The 21,582-nt window shown below is 36.7% G+C and overlaps 1 protein-coding gene across 4 annotated transcripts in view; it reads right to left on the bottom strand.

Moving 5' to 3' along the window:
* Positions 1–21,236, bottom strand: part of DNAJC10 (DnaJ heat shock protein family (Hsp40) member C10) — a 53,257-nt gene extending 32,021 nt beyond the window's left edge. The window contains exons 1-9 of one of the 4 annotated variants that reach the window (XM_036072853.2): positions 20,779–21,236; positions 19,196–19,297; positions 18,948–19,081; positions 17,193–17,358; positions 15,879–15,929; positions 4,095–4,177; positions 3,753–3,884; positions 3,133–3,226; positions 1,775–1,852 (exon numbers count right to left, since the gene is read on the bottom strand). In XM_036072853.2, the coding sequence (XP_035928746.1) occupies positions 1,775–1,852; positions 3,133–3,226; positions 3,753–3,884; positions 4,095–4,177; positions 15,879–15,929; positions 17,193–17,358; positions 18,948–19,076 (733 nt within the window). In that variant the 5' untranslated portion in view covers positions 19,077–19,081; positions 19,196–19,297; positions 20,779–21,236. The other 3 variants (XM_036072854.2, XM_036072848.2, XM_036072849.2) reach the window with 3 other exon arrangements.
* Between the last annotated feature and the right edge of the window lie 346 nt (positions 21,237–21,582).

Below are 21,582 nucleotides of genomic sequence, written 5' to 3'. Positions count from 1 at the left end.
CTTCTAGTACTATGTTGAATAAAAGTGGTGAAAGTGGACATTCTTGTCTTGGCCCTGATCTTAGGAGAAAAGCCCTTAGTTTGTCACCATTGAGTATGATGTTAGCTGTAGGTTAGTATACGGCCTTTATTATGTTGAGGTATGTTCCTTCTAAACCTACTTTGTTCATGAATGGATGTTGTACTTTGTCAAATGCTTTTTCTGCATCTACTGAAATCATATGGTTTTTATCTTTTCTTTGCTGATATAAAGTATTACATCGATTGATCTGCTAATGTTGAACCACCCTTGCATCCCAGAATTAAATCCCACTGGATCATGGTGAAATGATTTTTTTAATGTATTGTTGAAGATTTTTGCATCTATGCATCTATGTTCATCAGAGATATTGGCCTATACTTCTCTTTTTTTTTGTGGCGTCTTCTGGTTTTGGTATCAGGATAATGCTGTCCTCATAGAATGAATATGGAAGCTTTCCTTCCTAAAATACAATACAATCTTAAAATAACTTCTTCACCATTTTCATGAAAATCCTTAAATAGGAATGCTAGGATACAATGAGACAGATTTACAAGCAAGGGAACTGTAGTACCACAGAGCCTATAAAGAGAGGTAAAATCAATCTACCTGGGGTGAAAAGTAAAAGAATGTCAGAAAGTTAAAAAGTTTTTCTTAATGTGTGGGTGAACAGAAATATGTGCATTAGGCCAAAATGAAACAAAATCCCTCAATGATAGACTAATTTAAGGGTTATTTTTGCTTGAAGGCAATACCTTCCTAAGATGGGCCTTATGGGATAGGGTGAGTGGTTGATTTTAGCTGTAAGGCAATTCGTTCTCAATTCAGCAGCATGAAGTTGATAGGTAAAGTCCGGGTTAAAGACCCATGTTGGGATTAAACATATGAAAATGTGTTAATGAATTGGGGGTATTCTGTAATAAGGGGGCTGATTTTTAACCAATCTCATTGTTTGAACAGAGTTTAATAGTTTGTGGTTTGGTCCCATAGAGTATTGAATTTTCAAATTAATTTACTGGTGGAAAGGTTCCTAGAAATGGAAAACTGTCATCTTCAAATATCTTAAAAGGCAACATGTATACATTTTTGATATGTTAAGTATGAGACAAAGTCCATAATACCAAAAAAATTATTTTGGGAGGGTTACATCTGTCAGCAACTATTTTTGCAAACTGCCAAATACATCTGTGGTTACCTGAAGGTACTAATTATAATGAGAATAATTATGCTGAAAAACTTGTCCACCAAAGTCATAAATGAATTTTTAACAAATTAATAATTTTATAACTTATGTGTAAATTAATAAAAAATGTAAGTATTCATTAAATAAAAAATTGTAATTGAATATAAATTGTAGCATGAAGTACTGAATAATCAATTATAGTGGCATACTTAAGACTGACAGCTAGTCAAAGGGTACAAACTTCCTGTTATAAGATTAACAAGTTCTGGGAATGTGATGTACAGCATGGTGATAATAACCAATAATACTAGATCATACACTTGAAAACTGCTAAGAGAGTAGATTTTAAATGTTCTTACCATGAAAAAGAAAAGGTATTTATGACAGGATGGAGGTGTTAGCTGATGCTACGGTGGTAATCATTTTGCAATATGTAAGTGTATCAACAGGTTGTATACCCTGAAGTTACATAATGTTATTTCAATAAAAAAAATATCTCAATAAAAAAAAAAAGACTGGCACCTAAAAATTAAATATCTTGGTTTGTTCATCATAACAAAATAACAAAATTACCTCCTCCTTTGGAACAAAAAGTGATCAGCCAGCCAACACCAGCAGCAAAAGCAGTTTGTATGGAGTTAACAAAATTTCCTTAAAAGAAAATAAAGCAAATTTCTGATTATCTATTATTGGAATTCAGGAATTCATAAAAATCCGCCTGAAGTATATCAAATTCCTACATTGATTTTCCATTGTTTTCGTCATCTAAAATCTAAATTCATTATTTCATTAAGAAAGAAATTGGTGACGGGGCGCCTGGGTGGCTCAGATGGTTAAGCGTCTGCCTCGGCTCAGGTCATGATCCCAGGGTCCTGGGATCAAGCCCCGCATCGGGCTCCCTGCTCAGCGGGGAGCCTGCTTCTCCCTCTCCCTCTGCCTCTCTCCCTGCTCATGCTCTCTCTCTCTCTATCGTTGTATCTCAAATGAATAAATAAAATCTTTAAAGGAAAAAAAAAAGAAAGAAAGAAATTGGTGACTAAAATTGGTAACTAAGGCCCCTGTGATCTGAGCTTTGTCTACTCATTCAGTTAGCCATGTTTTTCCCCATACCACTGTACCCCGCTGCCCATCTTTTTGTTAGATTCATGGCGAAGTACTGCTAGTTTACCAAGTTCACAGTGATCTTTGAAGGCTTCCTCTTCATTTTCATGACAGATTGGGTCTGACTTCATTCAAGAAGTATTTTCTAATCCTTCCACTTTTCCCCATCTGAGTTCTTTTATATTCTTCACATTTCCCTAAGATTGCCTCTATCATAATAGTTACTACACTGCATTAATGGTTTACTAATGCCTTCCTTGCTAAAATAATGAGACCCTTGAAAGAGGGATTATATATTTTATTACTGCAGCCCTAACATTTAACACAGTTTCACAGACATAACTTATATTCAGTGAATGATGTGAACATCTTACTAGATGTGAATACTATCATTTCATGGGTATCAGAGTATAACCCACCTAAAGTCATTTGATCAATCAGAAGTCTAAGATTAGAGGAAAGAGTTTTTAAACTTAAAATTACACTAGATAGGCAGGAATTGACTGCCATACAGTACAGTTATGAAAGCAATAAAACACTTGGTTAACTAAACATTCAATTGCACTTTGAAAGCTGCCATTACACCTAGCATCACATTGTATTCATTTCCCACATCTTAACTGTTTTAGTTTCTATACAAATATGATTCATTTGTTATAAATACCAACTATTTACCAGAGGTCAGAAAAAATCACTAAATTCCCTTCTAAAAAGATACCTTAAAAATTTCAATATTATAACCAACATATTAACACTATTACTGAAAAAAAATTAAAATACCAAATTCAAAGTATCCTTGAAAATCAAACAAATGAAGAAAATAAAATTACCTGTCCATAATTCCGTCACAGTGCTTCTAACATGCTGCATGACGAAACTCACTAAACTTTCCTTTGATCTGTCACCATGATATTTCACTGCAGCCTATTATTTTTTTTTATAAAAAGAGAAACATCTTTTATTATTATTCTAAAAACTCAGTAAAAATAATACCAAATGCTTTTAATTTTACATTATTTTGAATACAATAAGATTTATCTCTCAATAGTATAGTGTATTTCCAAATGATATGAAGATCTCAATTGTACAGATTCCACAAAAGACATTTTAATAACACTATAATAGTTTTCTAGTTTCAGTTTTATCACTAGAAAAAAAAGGGGCTATCAGAACTTTATATTCAATGAGACAATGCAGGTAAAATATTTTGTGAACTATAAAATAAAATATGCATAATGGCTAAGACAGAAACCAATGGTAAACATTTAATTTTGAAATAAAGAAAGGTCAAAGTAATGGCATTTAAAGTATCTGACTAGGCTCTAGTCAGATGGCACCTAAAATCAGATTTAAAAATCAAAACAATCTACAAAATCACGTGTTGTGTTTTCTCTAGTATCTTCCTTGCCATAAAGTTCCAAATTTAAAAAATGCGAACTTTACCCCTTACCATTCCAGACCTAAAAATGAAGAGGCTGGGATAACTGTTGACTCCTTTCATTCGGCAAAGCATTCTATCATCACCACAGTTAACAGCACCAATTCGAAGTAATCCATCCACTTCTTTAGCAAAGTCTCTCCACTATGAGGAAAAAAGCACAGGTATTTCCCTGATAAGATAATTTTTCTTCCCTTGAACACTCTTCAAGCTATACATTCTTAAAGGAGAATGAAAGTATTTGATAATTGATAGTTATCATTACTATTAATAGGAAAAAATCCTAATACATTAAAAAAAATACTCAACAGATTAGAATAAAACTTTAACAATCAGAATGTAAAAAATACATACTGTGGGAGCTAAATCATGGCAGTGTGAACATCCTGGGGAGTAAAAGTTCACAAACCACAGTTCTCCAGAATTAACAGCAGCATCTAAAGCAGATAAAACCGAAACAACTTAGAATTATTTACTAAAGGTTTGTGCATATTTTAGTTAAAATTCTGTTGTAGTCTTATATCTTTCATGCTACCTTTGTCATTTTCTGTACAGGTTTTTCTATAAAAAGAGAACATACTACAGTTGACCCTTGAACAACATGGGCTTGGTTTTTTTTTTTTTTTTTTTGATACAGTAATGTATTTTCTCTTCCTTATGATTTTAATAATTTTTCTCCAGTTTACTTTACTGTAAGAATAACAGTATATAACATATATACAAAATATGTGTTAATCAACTGTTACATTACTGCAAGGCTTCTAGTCAACAGAAGGCTATTAGTAGTTATATTTGGGAGAGTCAGAAGTTGTATTTGGATTTTCAACTGCGTGGGGGGGGGTCAGTGCCCCTAACCCTGCATTGTTCAAGGGTCAACTGTGTATCAACTGTCAAACTAACAATATCTTAAAAAAAATTCCTTTGGGCACATACTTGAATAAAGAGCAACCCTGAGCTGCAAGACACTCGTCACCATGAAGCTGTGAGAAGTGGCACAAGGAATCAGCAGCTAAACCTCATACAGGAGTTTGTGTGGATAAGAGAAATGAAGAAAAGAAACACTGAGAGAGATGGAAATTTAAGTTCATCTACTATCTGAGGCACAGGTTAAATACCTGGGTCAATCAGTTCTGACAGCTACTTCAAATTCTGAAAGAATGAAATAAGAGAACTACACAAGATAGTAAGGACTATGGAGATTATATTTAATCTTTGCCCTTAAATAAGTCATTTACCTTGGAAAACTCTATTATTAGAAAAACATTAGATCAAGGTTTTTAACAGTTTAAAACACAAATACATAGTTGCTAATATAATGATCTGAATACATGATATCCAGCCAATAACCTATTATGCATTATAATCTATAAAATGACTTGATGTACACTCTAAGAAGAGAACATAGGCAGTAATTTCTTTGACCCAGGCTGTGGCAACACTGTTTCAGATCTGTCTCCTAAGGCAAGGGAAACAAAAGCAAAAATAAACTATTGGGACTACATCAGAATAAAAAGCTTTTGCACAGCAAAGAAAACCATCAACAAAGAAAGCAACCTTTTAAATCGGAGGAGATATTTACAAATGATATCTGATAAGGGGTTAATATCCAAAATACATAAAAAGTTTATACAACCCAACACCAAAAAAACCCCACATAATCTGATTAAAAATGTGCAGGGGATCTGAATATTCTTCCAAAGAAGATATACAGATGGCCATTAGACATATGAAAAGATGCTTAACATCACTCATCAGCAGAGAAAAGCAAATCGTAACCACTATGAGATATCACTTTACATCTGTCAGAACAGCTAGAATCAAGAAGAAATAACAAGTGTTGGCAAGGATGTGAAGAAAAAGGAACACTTTGTGCACTGTGGGTAAGAATGTAAATTGTTATGGGGAGGTTCCTCAAAAAACTGAAAATAGAAATACCATATGATCCAATAATTTCACTGGGTATTTACCTAGAGAAAACAAAAACACTAATTTGAAAGATAACATGCACCTTTTTGTTCACTGCAGCATTATTTATAATAGCCAAGATATGGAAGCAGCCCAAGTGTCCATTGATAGATTAAAAGATTAAAAATGTGGTATATATACAATGGAATATTAGCCATAAAAAGGATGAGATTCTGCCATTTGTGACAATACAGATGGACCTACAAAGTATTATGCTAAGTGAAATAAATCAGAGAAAAACATCATATGATTTCACTTATATGTGAAATCTAAAAAACAGATGAATGAACAAACAAAAAGTAGAATCAGGCATATAAGTACAAAATGATGGTTCCCAGTGGGGAGGAATGTGTGTGGAAAGGGTAAATGGGAAGGGAAGTGGGAGTTACCAGCTCCCAGTTATGGAATAAATAAGTCATGGGAATAAAAGATAGAGTTACCGAGAATACAGTCTACGGTATTGTAACAGCACTGCATGGGGACAGATGGTAGCTGTACTTGTGACGAGCACAGCATTCCTACAGAGCTGTTGAATCACTATGCTGTACACCTGAAACTAATGTAACATTGTGTGTCAACTATACTCAAAAAAACAAAAAAAAATTTTTTTTAACTCTGTAGGGATGCACTCTAACATCCAAGACAAAAAAGTGAAGACAATTTGCTTTTGGTTGAAGTGTTTCTGTATAATTCCGTATCAAAATCAGTTAATAGGAATTTATAAATAAAAGTTTCATAAATTATGTAATTTATTGTAAGATATTAAACCAACATACTATTTTAAATATGTATAACTAATTCACGTTAAATAGAAACATGTACAAGACTCAATATCCACTTTCAATTACAAGACACACAGATCTGTGGAAAAAAGTTAATCTGTACATTACTGGTAAAGTGTATAATTTAGGATTTTATCAGCTGTTCCCTGGCAATGTTTAGGAAGTCTGACCAACAGATCACTCTAAGTGGCTGAAATAATTGCCACATTGACTTAGACCACTAACTGGTAATAATTTAGGTAAAATTTTAATGAATTTAGTGAAGACTCTTAACAGAAATGGGGTTATTTCATTAGCTATAAATAAGTAATGAGATGGGTTTTTACATATAAAAAGATAAAGCAATGATTAGACAAAATAGGACTGTTCATAAGTCTTAAATTAAGTATGATATACAACAAATCTGAATGGCATTTAAATTGACACAAAACTTCACAGTGAAAAAAATCTCTATTTGGTACTTTGTTTTCACAGAGCACTTCTAACGTATTTGCATAGTTCCCACTGCTGTTGAGTAAAATTAAAAATATTCTTTTTTTTTTAAAAGATTTTATTTATTTATTTGACAGAGAGAGACACAGTGAGAGGGAGTGGGAGAGGGAGAAGGAGGCCTCCAGTGGAGCAGGGAGCCCGACGCGGGGCTCGATCCCAGGACCCTGGGATCATGACCTGAGCCTAAGGCAGACGCCTTACGACTGAGCCACCCAGGCGCCCCAAATTAAAAATATTCTTAATGTTGTGTTATTGAAGCTCAATGTTTTTATAAAACCCAGCAATGCAGAATAAAACAAGTATATTTCAAAACGTAACTTTCAGCTTCTAAATTCTACAATTACAGTAATGTCCATTAACATCCACACAACTACGGCTAATAACTTGTTAGCCTAGAAAAATGTAAAAATAGGATGAGGTCAGTTAAGAGCATAAATTAGTAAGAGAAAACTAAATGTACAAGTATAGGGTATACAGTCAATAAGACAATTGATAAATAATGCTAATGCTAACGGGTTTATTTCATTTAAGAAAAAAAGAGCAGCACAAGCATGGGCTGTAAGATGAACCTGAGTTGAGCATATGTCCCATCTCTGGCACTGTGTCAGTCAGGAAGGTTATGCTATAGTACAGAAATGATTCCAATTATGTCATGGGCTGGCAAAAAAGGTTTATTTCTATCATCTATTACATGTCTATACTGAGTTGGCTGCAACTCTCCTCCGTATCACTTCACCACTCTCTATTTTCAACAATGCTATTTCTCCTGACAGAGCAAAATGGTGAACCAAATGTTGGCTCTTAAAGTTTTTGCCTAGAAGTGACATACACTACTTCTGTTCACATTTCACTGGCCAAAGCAAGTCATGAGATCAAGCCTGAGCTCTACAGAGTCGGATGTGTAATTCTCCATCACAGAGAAGCACCTCAAGGAGAAACAATCAACACGGACGAGTACAGTAAAATATACTACAAATATCTATTAGCTGAACTTAGGCATGTAATTTTTTTTCTGAAACACAGTTTGTAATTTGTGGAAAAAAACACTACTATCAATATTGATGTTTGTTGTGAAGATTAAATATGATAAATATTAATTGCCTGGAATGGGAACGGACACTCACAAACTATAGCAATGTTTTATTATTCTCTTCCACTTACCTACAAAACGTTCTTATAATATGACCACATATTATGTGACAACTTGGTTATAATAACTCAAAAGAGGCAGCACAGGACTTGCCGGCAGACAGCACGGTTGTGAAATCAACAACAGCTCCATGAAACTGCACATTAAAAAAAAATTCTGCCACAATTTTTGTCCCTCAGAATGAAGCCTTTTAAGAGGAGGTTTATTTATTCATTGATTCATTTCAGTTACTGAGAAATAATTCACTCCCTGATGTGAATATTATGGAAAAAAATTAGGAAATTTAGGATATTAGTTAAAGGAAGTTTGTGTCATTATTCGCAATGGTAGAATTTCATCTTTCTTAGCCCAAGGAAAAGGGTTTCAAAAAAAGTCTCAGTCAATGGGAAGCAATCCAGTATAGCCCATGTTCCTGAGAGTCCCCAAAACCTTACTAAGGATCCAGTTATTGCACACACTCCCGCAAACATGGCCCAGAATGTTCAGAAGTTCACCCTATGTGGGCTGTGCTTTGCATCATTTCAACACTGAATGGGAAGTTTTGTTAGATGCCCTTACGTCTTGTATTAACTAGATAAGTATGTCTGGTTCATAATAACAAGACCCTGAAATTAACAATAACTACTCTCCAAAGAAGAGTTTCCTGACAAAGTCTAATTGAACAAAATCCTAGATTGCATTTTGTTAGCAGATGATGGAGATTAAAAAAAAAGAAAAGAAAAAGAGGCAGAGGTGCTGTGGGCTCCTTTGTAATTTCTTGAGCTTGTCTTCAAAAGGATGCCTGTATTATGCAGGTACTATTCAGAATGACTAGTAAAAGTGAGAGATGTCCTCTGCTTTTGCAGATACCGTCTAGGATTTGCTTATAATGACCGGTATCATACTTTCCTGTGACATATAAAAAGACAGTATGCACACGTTTAATGTGAAGGATGAGAACATTAAGTGGAGTTTACTAATCACATTTTCTCTTCTGTACTATAAACTTTCTAGAGTTCACTCCTGATAAAAGTGAACTATGTAATTTGGACTAACTCTCCCACTACAACCCAAAAATTGGACAAAATATAAGACTTCCGTTGAAAGCATCAGACAATTACCAACACAGTGAAGAATTAGGGGGCCAAAGCACGGGAGGAGGTGGAAATCACAGAGCCAGTGTTTTCGAGAAAAGGTAGTTGATTGGCAAGAAACTGAGCAGAGCTTTCAATATATTCATGAGGCCAGAGGGACAAAAATGGAATACACCGCACATCTAAGAAAGGGTCCTCTAAACAAAGATGAACTGGAAAGTGACCAGTCCTCTCAAAGTCCAAAGCTCAGCTTTTGAATCATTTCAGTCTCTATTTGGATAAAACTGATCTGAGGTTGTTAGTGACCCCCGCCAGAAGAAAGCATAACTCCTCTTTGGAGAAGGAGAACATACATAACTTTAAAATATCTTTGTAATTATATGAATAATTAGTTATACAAAAAACAGGAGTAAGTAACCCAAACCAAGAGAAATAACTGGTAATAGAAAGAGACCCACAACCAAGTAGGCTAATGTGATATTTACACAATTGATTGATACTATCTCGCCTCAGCTTCTTCAATTAAAACATCAGGATCAGCTCGTTTCAGCCCAGTAACAGAGTATCGTCAGAGATCAGATGCCATGGTGGCAACTATGCGCTGAACCTATCAGTAGTAGTTTATTATTTCCGAAAAATTATCTCTAAGGTTTTGTGGCTGTATTTTTAACTACTCTTTGGGGTTGTACATGAACTACTAGCAGTTCTTAACTGTTCCATAGTGACACATCTGAGAAAGTATGAACCCATATGCAATATAACCATCAGGAAAATGCCTCCTTTTGGGTCAATTCATTAATTCGTCAGCTTGCAAGTTTTGTTCAGTTCCTCCAATTCTATCTCTGATTCCAGTTTTCTGCCCTACTGGTCCCAAAACACTCACTGGCAGACTAGCAGATGAGAGATAATAATAGCCATACAGGAAAGCTATAGGTTTATATAACTACATGCAGTGAAGTTATGATTCTGCCAGCTCGTGTATGAGTAGTAGTTCAAGTGTTCACTTGTTCAAGTGTTCATATATAAGACTACTGATAGAGTGATACACCGAATACTGACTTTGTAGGCCTAAGCTCACCAACAGGACATAGAAAATAAGAATAAATGCAATTCTTGGTCAGAAGAAACTGTTCAAAATCAAGTGACTAGAACACATCTTTGATAATGATAATATGTGAGAAACCTATATGCATTATTTTTTGCAGCTAGTATGCTATTTTTGTTTTCTAAATTAAATGAGATTGTAATAGAACAAAATAAAATTGAGATTTGAGGTAAAATATATTGATTTGAAATAGAAAAGAAAGAATAAACCTATTATACCTGTACAACCTTTGAAAGTATAAGAATCTAATCCAATAGTTAAAATTTTCTAAAATGCAATGGAAAATTATAATAGAACTGTTATTTTTATATCCACTTTCACATAAGTCAAAATAAATCTGCTTCCAAAATAACCACAGTTACCCGAAACTCTGAAATCCAAAAGCTCCAAAACTGGGAGTTTATGTGCAAGTTTGCAGCAAGCTCCCGTGGCATCCAAACCTGTCCTGAACTTATCTATTGGCTACATATTATTTTTACTTTCTTTCTTTCTTTTTTTTTTTTGGTGTACATACTTACACATTTCTCTGCAGAAATATTAATGTTTTAGAAAAAACTATACAGCCCCACGTTCTGCGAAGAACATTATTTAATCCATAGTGTATACTATGAAAATTAATAAAAGGAAACTTCACTAGAGTTGGAGGCTAGAATGAGGAGTCATACCTCTCAGCATCAATTACAGTAAGATTTGTCAATTACAAACCCCAACAGAATCATCATCAACAGAAAAGATGATCATTACAGACTGTAGATCAATTAGAAACTGTCATCACCCTGAACTCTTGCTTTCCTCCAATGGATTTTCATTCAGAACAACCCTTCCCAATTTCCTCCTTCTTCCCCATAAAATAACATTCCCCTCTGCTGTTTCTTGGACTTGCCTACGTCTTTGCCCTAGCTTGCAGGTCCCAAACTGTAATTCCCTGCTATTCTTGAATAAATCCATTCTTTTGCTGGTAAAATATTTTATTTTATTTTTTATTCTATTTTTTTCTTTTTGCTTTAGGAAAAAACCTCTAAGAAATGGGGTACCAGTCATCAAAATGCTTTGAGGGCATCTCCACCTCTAGGACCTCAGCCAGTTTTATGTTTAAAAACTATGGTCCTTCCTCATGCATATTTCTAACTAAATGGACCCATTTAACTAAATGTAATTTTAGAACTTCAGTGACTATTATGGTGAACTTTCGATCTCCCCAAACTTACTTTCCTCAAAACTGAACTGGACAGCCATGGCTCTACAGTTGTCGAAACTGAATGGGATGCCCATATTGCTTGGTATTTTGAAGCAACCAACCGTTACCAGGAACCTAAACTTGCCTCTGCAAAATACAATTTTTCACTAAATGAGGCAAACAATTAAAAAAAGACAAAAAGGCTTCCAAGGGCTCCTTTCCCCCTCCCTGATCTTGCCTCAGGACGCATGCAGCCCCTCACACTCAGGCCCCACCACCTCAACTGGCATCATCCTCCTTCCCTTCTGCACAAGCTCCACCTCCTCTATGCCCTTGGTTTCCTCATTTGAATTCTCTCATTTAACTTCTCTGTTCCTTAGAACCTCTCCCTGCTCCCACCTCTCCTGAACCTACTAAAACCTGCCCCTTTAGAGATTTCTGAGGATCCAAATAAACCCCAAATTTCTTAGGTTCCCTGGACTAAGGCTGAATTACAAGCCATAGTTAAAAGAGTTTCCTAAAGTGAGTGAGGACCCCCATAGGTCTGCTGAAGATTTTAGCAGAGTGATTCAAACATGCCAACCTGGTTTCTCCGATATTTATCAGTTAGTCTACATGCTTGTTCACAAGGGCCAGGCCAAACGCTGGATGAAATCAGCCCAGGGGGAATATCCTGAAAGGGATTCTGAGAAACAGACCCCTAACTTTTGGCAAGATGTTAGAACACTCGGCTGGAAACCTCCACTGAGCAATTATAGTAGCCTTTCCTAAGCCTGTTGACTGGAACAAAATTCAGGCTTGCACACAAAAGCCTGATGAGCCTGTTCATGATTATTACAATCAACTTCAAATTATCTTTAAAGAAAATTCTGATCTTGCTGTGCATGTTGAATCCACACAGGTAGCATTTAACTTTATGTTTATTAGCAGGCTGAACTGGGGTCTCTCTCTTAAAAGAACCAAGACAAAATGGGAAACCATGTCCACTCCAGATTAAATCTGGCAAACCAGCTTGCTCACACCCTAGATGAGTCACTTGAAAGACAAACCACTACAATTCTTAATTTTCAACTCCAGCAAATGAAAGCCCCTAAGCAAAACCAAAACCTCCTAGTTTCTGCTGTTGTTGCAAAGAGTCAGGACATTGAATAAAAGATTGTTACTCTCTTAAGTGCTTCAGATGTCTTCAGCCTTCTAGCCACCTTTCCAATGCCCTCCTAATTCCCAGTAATGGGGCTCCAAGGAACTACCAGGGGTCTTCCCAATCTTCCCACTTAATCAGCTTGGAGAAACCACTCTCCAGATTGGAAATGAATTTTTCCCTGTCCTTGACACCAGAGCTACAGTCTTGGTGCTCAACCTCACTGCTATAAAGTAAACTTGCCTCAGAGTACTAAAACAGTTCAAATAGTGGGGGTCTCTAATCAACTTCAACAGGTTCCTATCTCTGAACCTATTCCCTTTTGTCTAGGCCCTTTAAGAAATATGCACCTTTCTCTCCTTAGTTCTGCCACCCCATTCATTTACCAGGTCGAGATTTCTTAGAAAAATATGCCAGAATTCCTTTCTCCCAAAAGGGGAAATAATTTTACAAGTTGACAGTGATAATTAAAATAGCCAACCAGGTGAATTAAATGACCCTTTGACATCTTTCATTTGCTCTGACAGCAGCATAGCTGAGTCTGGGGATGATGATCATTTGTTCCTATTGGATCAGCTACCGTCCTCTTTTTGGGCAAGATCTTCAGCTGATATTGGCAGAATCCATGGTGCATCTCCCATCAAGATTCAAACAGATCCCTCAAAAGCTCTCCCCAGAATTAATGAATACCCTATAAATAAAGAAGCCCTTCAGGGCCTCATTATTCCCTGCACTAGTGCCCATAACATACTTATTTTACCTGTAAGAAAACCTAAATAACCGAGGATGGAGGTTTGCTCAGGACCACCAAGCAATAAATAACATTGTTACCACTTGGCACCCGGTTGTTCCTAACCCCCATATGCTACTGATCTCCATTCCCACAAAAGCAAATTTTTCACTATAACTGATCTATGCAGTACACGTTTAGTATTCTGGTTGATAAGGCCAGCCAATTTATTTTTGCTTTCACTCCCGAAGAACAGAAATACACCTGAACAGTAATGCTCTAGGGTATCACAGAGAGACCTTCTTACTTTTTCCAAACCTTAAATGCTGATTTGAATGATAAAAAGTTTTCTGCAGGCTCTACTTTGTTACAATAGATTATTTGCTTCTCTGCTGCCCTTCTCGAACCTCTTCATAGGAAGACAACATCTATGCCTTAAAACTTTTGGACTTAGAGGGATGTAAAGTCTCCAAAGAAAAATTGCAGTTTGCACAAATTCAGGTTCTATAACTGATCTCAGAACAAGGGCTACATTTGGATTCAGGTAGGCTTCATTGCATCCCGAACTCCTCCTCCCTCCCCCAAATCTAAAACTAATCTCTAATGACAAGGTTTTCTTGGACTGACCAGACACTGTTGAAATGGATTCCAAACTTCTTTATTCTAGCTCAACCTCTATATGCTTTACTAAAAAAGGACAAACCTGACCCTATTATTTGGAAAGAGTGGGTAGACACAGCTTTTGGTACTTTAAAGAAAAACCTAATAAAGCCCCTTGCTTTTAGACATCCAACTTCCCTTTTTCCTCTTTGTATGTGAGAGAAGGGAAGGCTTTGTCTGCATTTCCCAAACCTTTGCAACAGGGGGAAACCTCTTCTTCTGATTATGGCCTTTTGGAAATAGCCTCATCATGATCCTGTGATCAAATTAATTCTTTACTTGTTTTTTTCTGAAGGTTTAGAAGGTTCAGAATTCACAAGTCTTTCTTTCATCTGATGTATTATCCGACTCTGGAACTCTTTTTTTTTTTTTTTAAAGATTTTATTTATTTATTTGAGAGCGAGAGAGAGAACACGAGAGGGGGGTAGGGTCAGAGGGAGAAGCAGACTCCCCGCTGAGCAGGGAGCTCGATGTGGGACTCGATCCCGGGACTCCAGGATCATGACTGGAGCCGAAGGCAGTCGCTTAACCAACTGAGCCACCCAGGTGCCGCCCCCCCCCACCCCCCCCCCACTCTGGAACTCTTATCCAAATTCATGGTCTCTGAATTTGCAAACCTGACAGGCTGTAGTGTTAGATAACATTTGTTTCCAAAACAGTTCTTTTGACATAACAATACTGTTTAAATACATCTTTGAGGATTTGCTATTTTTTGCAACAAATACATTGGCTATTGCTTCATGTTTATACTTGCACTGTATCGTCCCAAATGCACTTGGTTAATTCAGTGTGCTCTTGCAGTATTCACTGCTTTGCTTTCATGGCCACTTTAAACAGGGACTTCCAAGAGGCATCCATAACTCTGGGTTTGTTTCTGTTGGGAGAATTTTCTCCCCTAAGTTGGAGTAAGTGCCAATAAATATTTTCAGTTAGTTACTTTCTGATCTAGGGTCTTGGTTTAGAACCATCATAAAATTTGGGAGTTAGGTTACTTCTGTTTTTGCATAATATATTTTAAGTTTTGTATTTTGTTGCCTGTCAAATTTTTGTAAAAATCACGTACCCAGTAAGGAGATGATCTCCAATGCTTACAATCTTGACAAATATGAACTATACATGAGAAGTGCCTCACCTTCCTTGTTATTCAAATGTGGCCCTAAGTGGTTTCTGGTATGTACTTTCCTCGAAGTAGGATGTGAGGACCAGAAAAGGTCCTTCCTGGCATTAAGGAACAAAATCATTAAATATGGAAAACCCGACTCTTGATCAGAGGTGCTTTCAGAAAAAGATCTTGACCAAAAGGCGGAAATGTGAAAATTAATAAAGGAAAACCTCATTAGACTGGGGAAGCTGAAAGGGGGAGCCATACCAATCAAAGTCAATTACAGGAAGAACTGTCAAATGAAGACCCTAACAGAAGAATCATCAACAGGAAAAAATGATCAATTACAGGCCCCAACAGGAAAAGATGTACATTGAATCCTCTATAAGAAACTCACTACCCCTGCAAATCAGCTAATGAGAAACTGTTATCTCTTTGAATTCTTGCCTTTCTCTAATGGACTCTCATTCAAAACAACCCCTCCCAACTTCCTTCTCCATAAAATAAAGTTCCTTTTATTTGCTGGACTTCCCGGTGGTTTTACGATAGCTTGCATGTCCTGAATTACAATATTCTGCTATTCCTGAATACACCCATTTTTGCTGGTAAAATAACTATTTTATTTTAAAAGTTAAAACTACTACATTACCATGTTAAAATCCAAAAAAATTTCTAAATTCCAAATACATCTGTCCTTAAGAGTTTTAGGTAAAAGAGTGGTCTTGGACTAGTTTTAGAAAATCATATGATCATGAACTTACCAAATTCTCTTCTATCCAATGTTATGATTTCAGGATCATCATCATAAATACCTAATTTAAAAGTAAAAATTATAAATTAACGGTTCACCATAAAAACAAATTACCATATAAGAATAGGTTACTCTTGTTTTACCATCAAAAATCAGATTACTGTACTAAATCTCAAAGCTGAAGAATGTTCAACAAACTAACAAAACCCGAGAGTAAATAATACCACTGGTGATGCATCTAAACAGTGATAAAAAACAAAAAATTCCGTTTCCTGAGAGGGACTGTCATAGTTGTGTATAGGAGTTCCTAATATTCCCATAATATCATCTCCACAGAAAACTTCTATTATTTGTTTATTTTGCACTAGTTATAGACTCACAGGAAGTTGTAAAAATAGCAGACTTCTATGTACCCTTCACTCAGCTTCCCCTAATGGGTAACTTATGTAGCTTTAATAAAATACCAAAACTAGGAAACTGACACTGATACGTTACTGTTAACTAGACTACAGACCTCACTTCCTTCTTAGATTATATGGTTTTTTAAATAAATCGTATCACTATTTTATTTTTTAACAGTCTTACAAGATTTACAAAAGTAGAGACCAACTTATTTAGTAAATATAAATTTTATAATTAAAACCAATGTGAGAAAATTTCTTGTTACTATATAAAATATCAAAATAATACTAGTGATAGATATAGACCAGGTGTTAGCAAACTTTTTCTGCAGAGGCCAGTTAAATAGGCCTTGTGGGACATACGGTTTCTGTCATAACTATTCAACTCTGCCCCTGAAGTGAAAGAAGCCAAAGACAATATGTAAATAAATGAGCCTAATTTTACTCTCGTAATTATCATGGTCTCATAATTCTATGATTAATAAATCTCTATTTACAAAAAGAGGTGGCAGGCCAGATTTAGCCTGTGAAACATACATTGCTGACACCTGATACATGCTATTGCCTGAAAATGCTATTTTGAAAAAAAAAAAAAAAAAGTCTTGAGAAACAAATACTCCAACATTAATTTAAAGTATTTTATGTGGTCACTACAAAAGCATACCTCAATTCTTAGCCTGCATTTCAGGGTAATTAAAAACGAAGAGAAATACTGGGTAAGTGAATACTCCCTCTTGCTTTGATACCTGTGTTTATTTTACCTCCCCCCCTTTTGAATTCTGCTCCAATGTTATATTAAAAAAAAAAAAAAGAGTCAAGGTGATACATATTAACTACATAAGCTTAGTAGTGAAACAAAATTAATTTTCTAAATTTACTCAAATAAAAAACAGTATTTCATACAGAGTATCGTATCATCTTACCAAAATCATAACGATAATAATTCCAGCTTTCATACTGGCCTCCTTCTTGATTATCTGCAAGTCCCTTTTCTCCATATTTGTCATACTTTTTCCGCAGATCTTCATCTTTGAGTACTTCATATGCTCTATTTATTTTTAAAAAATCACTATGTGCGTTTGGGTTATTCTATTAAAAATATTAGATATAACATTTGTTTTAGGTACACGATCAAGTCTCTTCAAAGCCTATATGAAGATTTAATCTTGAGATTTCTGGGAGAATAGATACCAAAGTAAGGTGGAGGAGTACGATAATGAAATGGGTTATCACGGGTTAAAATAAAGTATTTCTAAAGAACTATAATCTTCCAAAAAAAAAAAAAGGAATAAGGAAAGTAACACAGAAATGAGAACTGATGCCTCCAAAGGCTGACAGATATGGTCTTACAGTATGTCATTCCTTCTAAGAAATGCAACTGAGAAAAACTAACAAAACCTTAGAAACATTTAATTTTGTAAATATTATACTACCCCTAAAACAATTACAAAGAAATTTGTAGGTTATTTTTCCATTTGAGGCAAAACCAACATATTAACTAAAAACAACAATAACAAACCCCAAAACAAAAAACAAAAGGTATGTGCCCCAATCTATCAGATAATTAAATGAGACTGATATCAGAGTAAAATTCAAAACTGGATTAGAAATGTTCATTTGTTACTGTTTCACAGAACTGGTTTTTGAAGAATGCTTTCATCTAGATAATAATTAGCTATAAAAGGACTACCATCTCTCATATGGAAACTTAAAAAATCATATTCTGAAAATTTAAAGAAAAATATGAAAAATAAAAATTCTAAATAGAGTGCAGATCTCAGGAAAATAACCAATAAGAGTTCTACTGCTGAGCTTTATTCAATAAATAAATAACTCTATTTAAAAAATTCTACACAGAAAACACAAAATTTTAAACCATACCTTTCTTCTTGATGAGTCAAATCTCGTTAAAAAGTTACATAATTAAAAATACTGTAAGTATTAAAACATTTAGTTTTGAAAAATGACATTGAATATATAATCAAATATTTATGACTGGAATTAACTGGATTTGGCTGCTCTTAAGTTTTAATTTATAATAATTTCTGACTCTGGTCTGGGATTTGTACGTGGGAGAAAACAGTGAAAGTTGAAGCACGTTATTATTAGCTATTACTGCCATTTTTAGCAAGAACCTTCCAAGTTCTAAGGAAATAATTTTTCTGTTACAGTTATAAAGTAGTTGATCTTAACTTACTTTTCCTTTTTTAAGATTTTATTTATTTGTTAGAGAGACTGAGAGAGTGCACAAGCAGGCAGAACGGCAGCCAGAGGGAAGGAGCCCAATGCGGAACTCGATTCCAGGACCCTGGGATCTTGACGTGAGCCGAGGTCAGACGCTTAACTGACTGAGCCCACCCAGGTGTCCCTGATCTAACTTACTTTATTAAAAAAACTACTTAAACTACTCCACAACATTACTGTCGGCTTTGGAATTAACACCTGTAATGGAACTGTTGTAAATCAGTTTTCAAATTAAGAGGGAATTGAATTTTTGGTATCAACATTCCTTCACACTGTTCTCAACTAGACTATTCTGCTGATTCTTAGTACAAAAACTGAATTGTGATTTTTGCCATGTGATTTTTCGTAACCATTTTGAGCACTTATTTAAAATTTAAATATGTAGCAAAACTTTACTAAAATACATTAGAGATATTTAAAAAAATTGTACCTACCGGGTTTTTATCAGGATGTAGCTTCAATGCCAATTTCTTGAAAGCTTGTCTTATTTCTCTACTGCTTGCAGTTTTGGATACTCCAAGTAAACTGTAAAAATCCTGATCTGTGCCCACTAAAATGGCCATATACACTATTAGAAAACAGAGAATGACCCTTTTCAAGTCTCTGACATAGTCATTTTTATTTAACCAGACTCCCATTCTTTTTCTTATACAAGTTCTGATTTAAGTGAACATTAACATACACCGCTGGTTCCAGTTGATACAATATGCAAGTTTGAGAACTTCTGTTCACATTACTCCAAGAGTGAATCAAGCATCATGAAATTGTCTCCCAAAACGTCAATCTAAAGAGAGGAAACCAGGTGGTTAAAAATACATTTAAAAAAATAGCACTAACACTATTAAATAATATGGCCAGTAATACAGTCTCCATTCAATGGCAAATCACGGTGAGTGCCCAGGCTCTATTCTTTGGGGGCCCCTTCACTGCTTCCATACCCAATTTGTGAAACCACTCAAGACAGGAGATAAAAGGTAAAAGGTAGTAGGTAGTTGTAGCTAGCTGGAACACTTTAAAAACAAACAAATTCAACTATTTGCTCTGATCAGCACCAGAACACAAAGTTGGGAAAAAGCTGTTTCCTTCCCTTTCCTATCTAGTTTAAGAACTGCTCTTTTGTAATACCATTTCCTTTTTGACTTTTTTTTTTTTTTTTTTGCCACTTAAGGCTACACCGTTATCATTTTAATCAAGTTTTCACTTATAGGAAATATCCTTTGGAGGGACTAGAAGTATAGGGTCCTTTCAAAGGGTATTGTTCATATAACTCTTCCAAGAATGGCATGAATTTATATTGTTATAAGAGACAACATACTTGGTATGGCCGTTATTTTCTGAGTTTTCTCAATAGTTGCTTACACTATATATAGAGACTACTTTATATAAATAGCAGAATAATAACTACAAGTTAAGAGTGTAATTTTATTGCAAAGTTTACGTTTGAGATAAATGAAAATAGAAAAAAAGAGAAAAGGAGAAGGAATCAGTTATTTTGACATGCTCACCTGTATAGGGTGAATAATCTCCACTTCATCAGATCACAAAAGATCTCAAACTGCTTTGAAAAATCTAAACTTCCTAGCATTCTGTTTCTCTTTTCTTCATTTAATTCCAAATGTCTATTTCTAAATTTTTCTCCTTACCTGCGAATGGTCTTTGGCTCATCTCTAACTCCTCCTTTTCATGCAACTGAAACATACCTTTGTAAAGTATAGTGATGGAGAGTAACTAATATCTAGACTAGAAAACAAGACTAGAGAGAAATAGAGAACATATTCTTAAACACCACTTTGGGACAAGTGGTGTTCCCTGCCTAGCGGTCGTTCTCAGCGTGGGTGTGGCTGACTTGATCGCGCCGAGCTTCGGGTACAGGTGGAAGCTGCAGGTAAATCCAATACGAAAGCTTTCTGGCTGCCATCACTCCAGAATGGGATGCGGGAGAGGGGAAAGATGGGAGACCCTGCGTGAAAGAGACTATCAAGTGTTGTTGGTGCGTGAAGTCTCCGGCGGGACATGGGTGAGAGGAGCCTGAGGAACTGAGGCTTAAGTGAGAAATTGGGAGTTAGAAGCAGGGAACCGAGGTCGGAAGAAGGGTGACGATGTAGGTAATTGGAAAAAGATGGGGAGCGAGAACACAATAAACCGGCCGCAGGGGCGGAGGGGGGGGAAGGGAGACTGAGGTGCACAGGCATTTCTCTCTCCCTTCCTGGAGAGCCCCGGCCGCCGCCGGCTCCAGCAGAGCCCCGGGCCCCGGCCCATGCCCACCTCGGTGTAGCGGGGTCGCCTCTTGCAGCTACTCCCCCATCCTCAATTCCCGGCGGCGGACCCCACCCGACCGAACGCAAGCTGTGCGCGCGCGAACGAAGCACGCCGTCTCCGACCGCCGGGCCGCCGCGCTCGGGATGGGGGAGGTCGAGCCGCACCGGCAGCAACCACCGTAGCAGCTCCAGTCGGCTCCCCGCGCCCCGGTCCCCACGGCGAACCGGGGCGGGGCCTGGCGCGGGGCACTGTGGGAAAGGCGTGGAGGACGCGGCCTGGGAGGACCTGCGGCAGGCTCAGCGGACGCGGCGGGAGCAGGGTGGGGAGGGCGGTGTAGGTTTAGGTTGACGTGGCCGTCCGCGCGGAATCCGGCTCCGGCTCCGGCTCCGGCTCCAACCCCGAGCTCAGAAACCCGCTCAGCCCTACACGCCCGCGGCCCCGCACTAAAGCGGCTGGCGCACGCGGCGAGCTGGTCGTAGGACGATGGAGCCCGCCCCTTCCTGCTCCAGTTGCTATGGTGACGGGGAAACCCGGAGGGCAAGTTTAGGCGTTCAATTTCCGTGTGGCCCTGTTCTTAAAGGGAAGGCAGAGTTATGGAGCATTTTTCTGGTTGGTGGGTGGGTGTGGCAGAGAGGGGAAATTTTGTGGAAAAAGGGTAACTTGGCCAAAGTGACACTGATTACAGGCTGAAGAGGAAACTTGGGAGAAATAAGAATATTTGTGTGTGTGTGTGAGAACAAACATTTGAGCATTCTACAGTATTGTCTGGTTTCCTAGTCATCGAAGCTAGAAACTAGGGAGTTATCCATA

This window comes from Halichoerus grypus, chromosome 4, assembly GCF_964656455.1.
Source record: "Halichoerus grypus chromosome 4, mHalGry1.hap1.1, whole genome shotgun sequence".
NCBI lineage: Eukaryota > Metazoa > Chordata > Mammalia > Carnivora > Phocidae > Halichoerus > Halichoerus grypus.
This window is presented reverse-complemented; position numbering and strand designations above follow the sequence as displayed.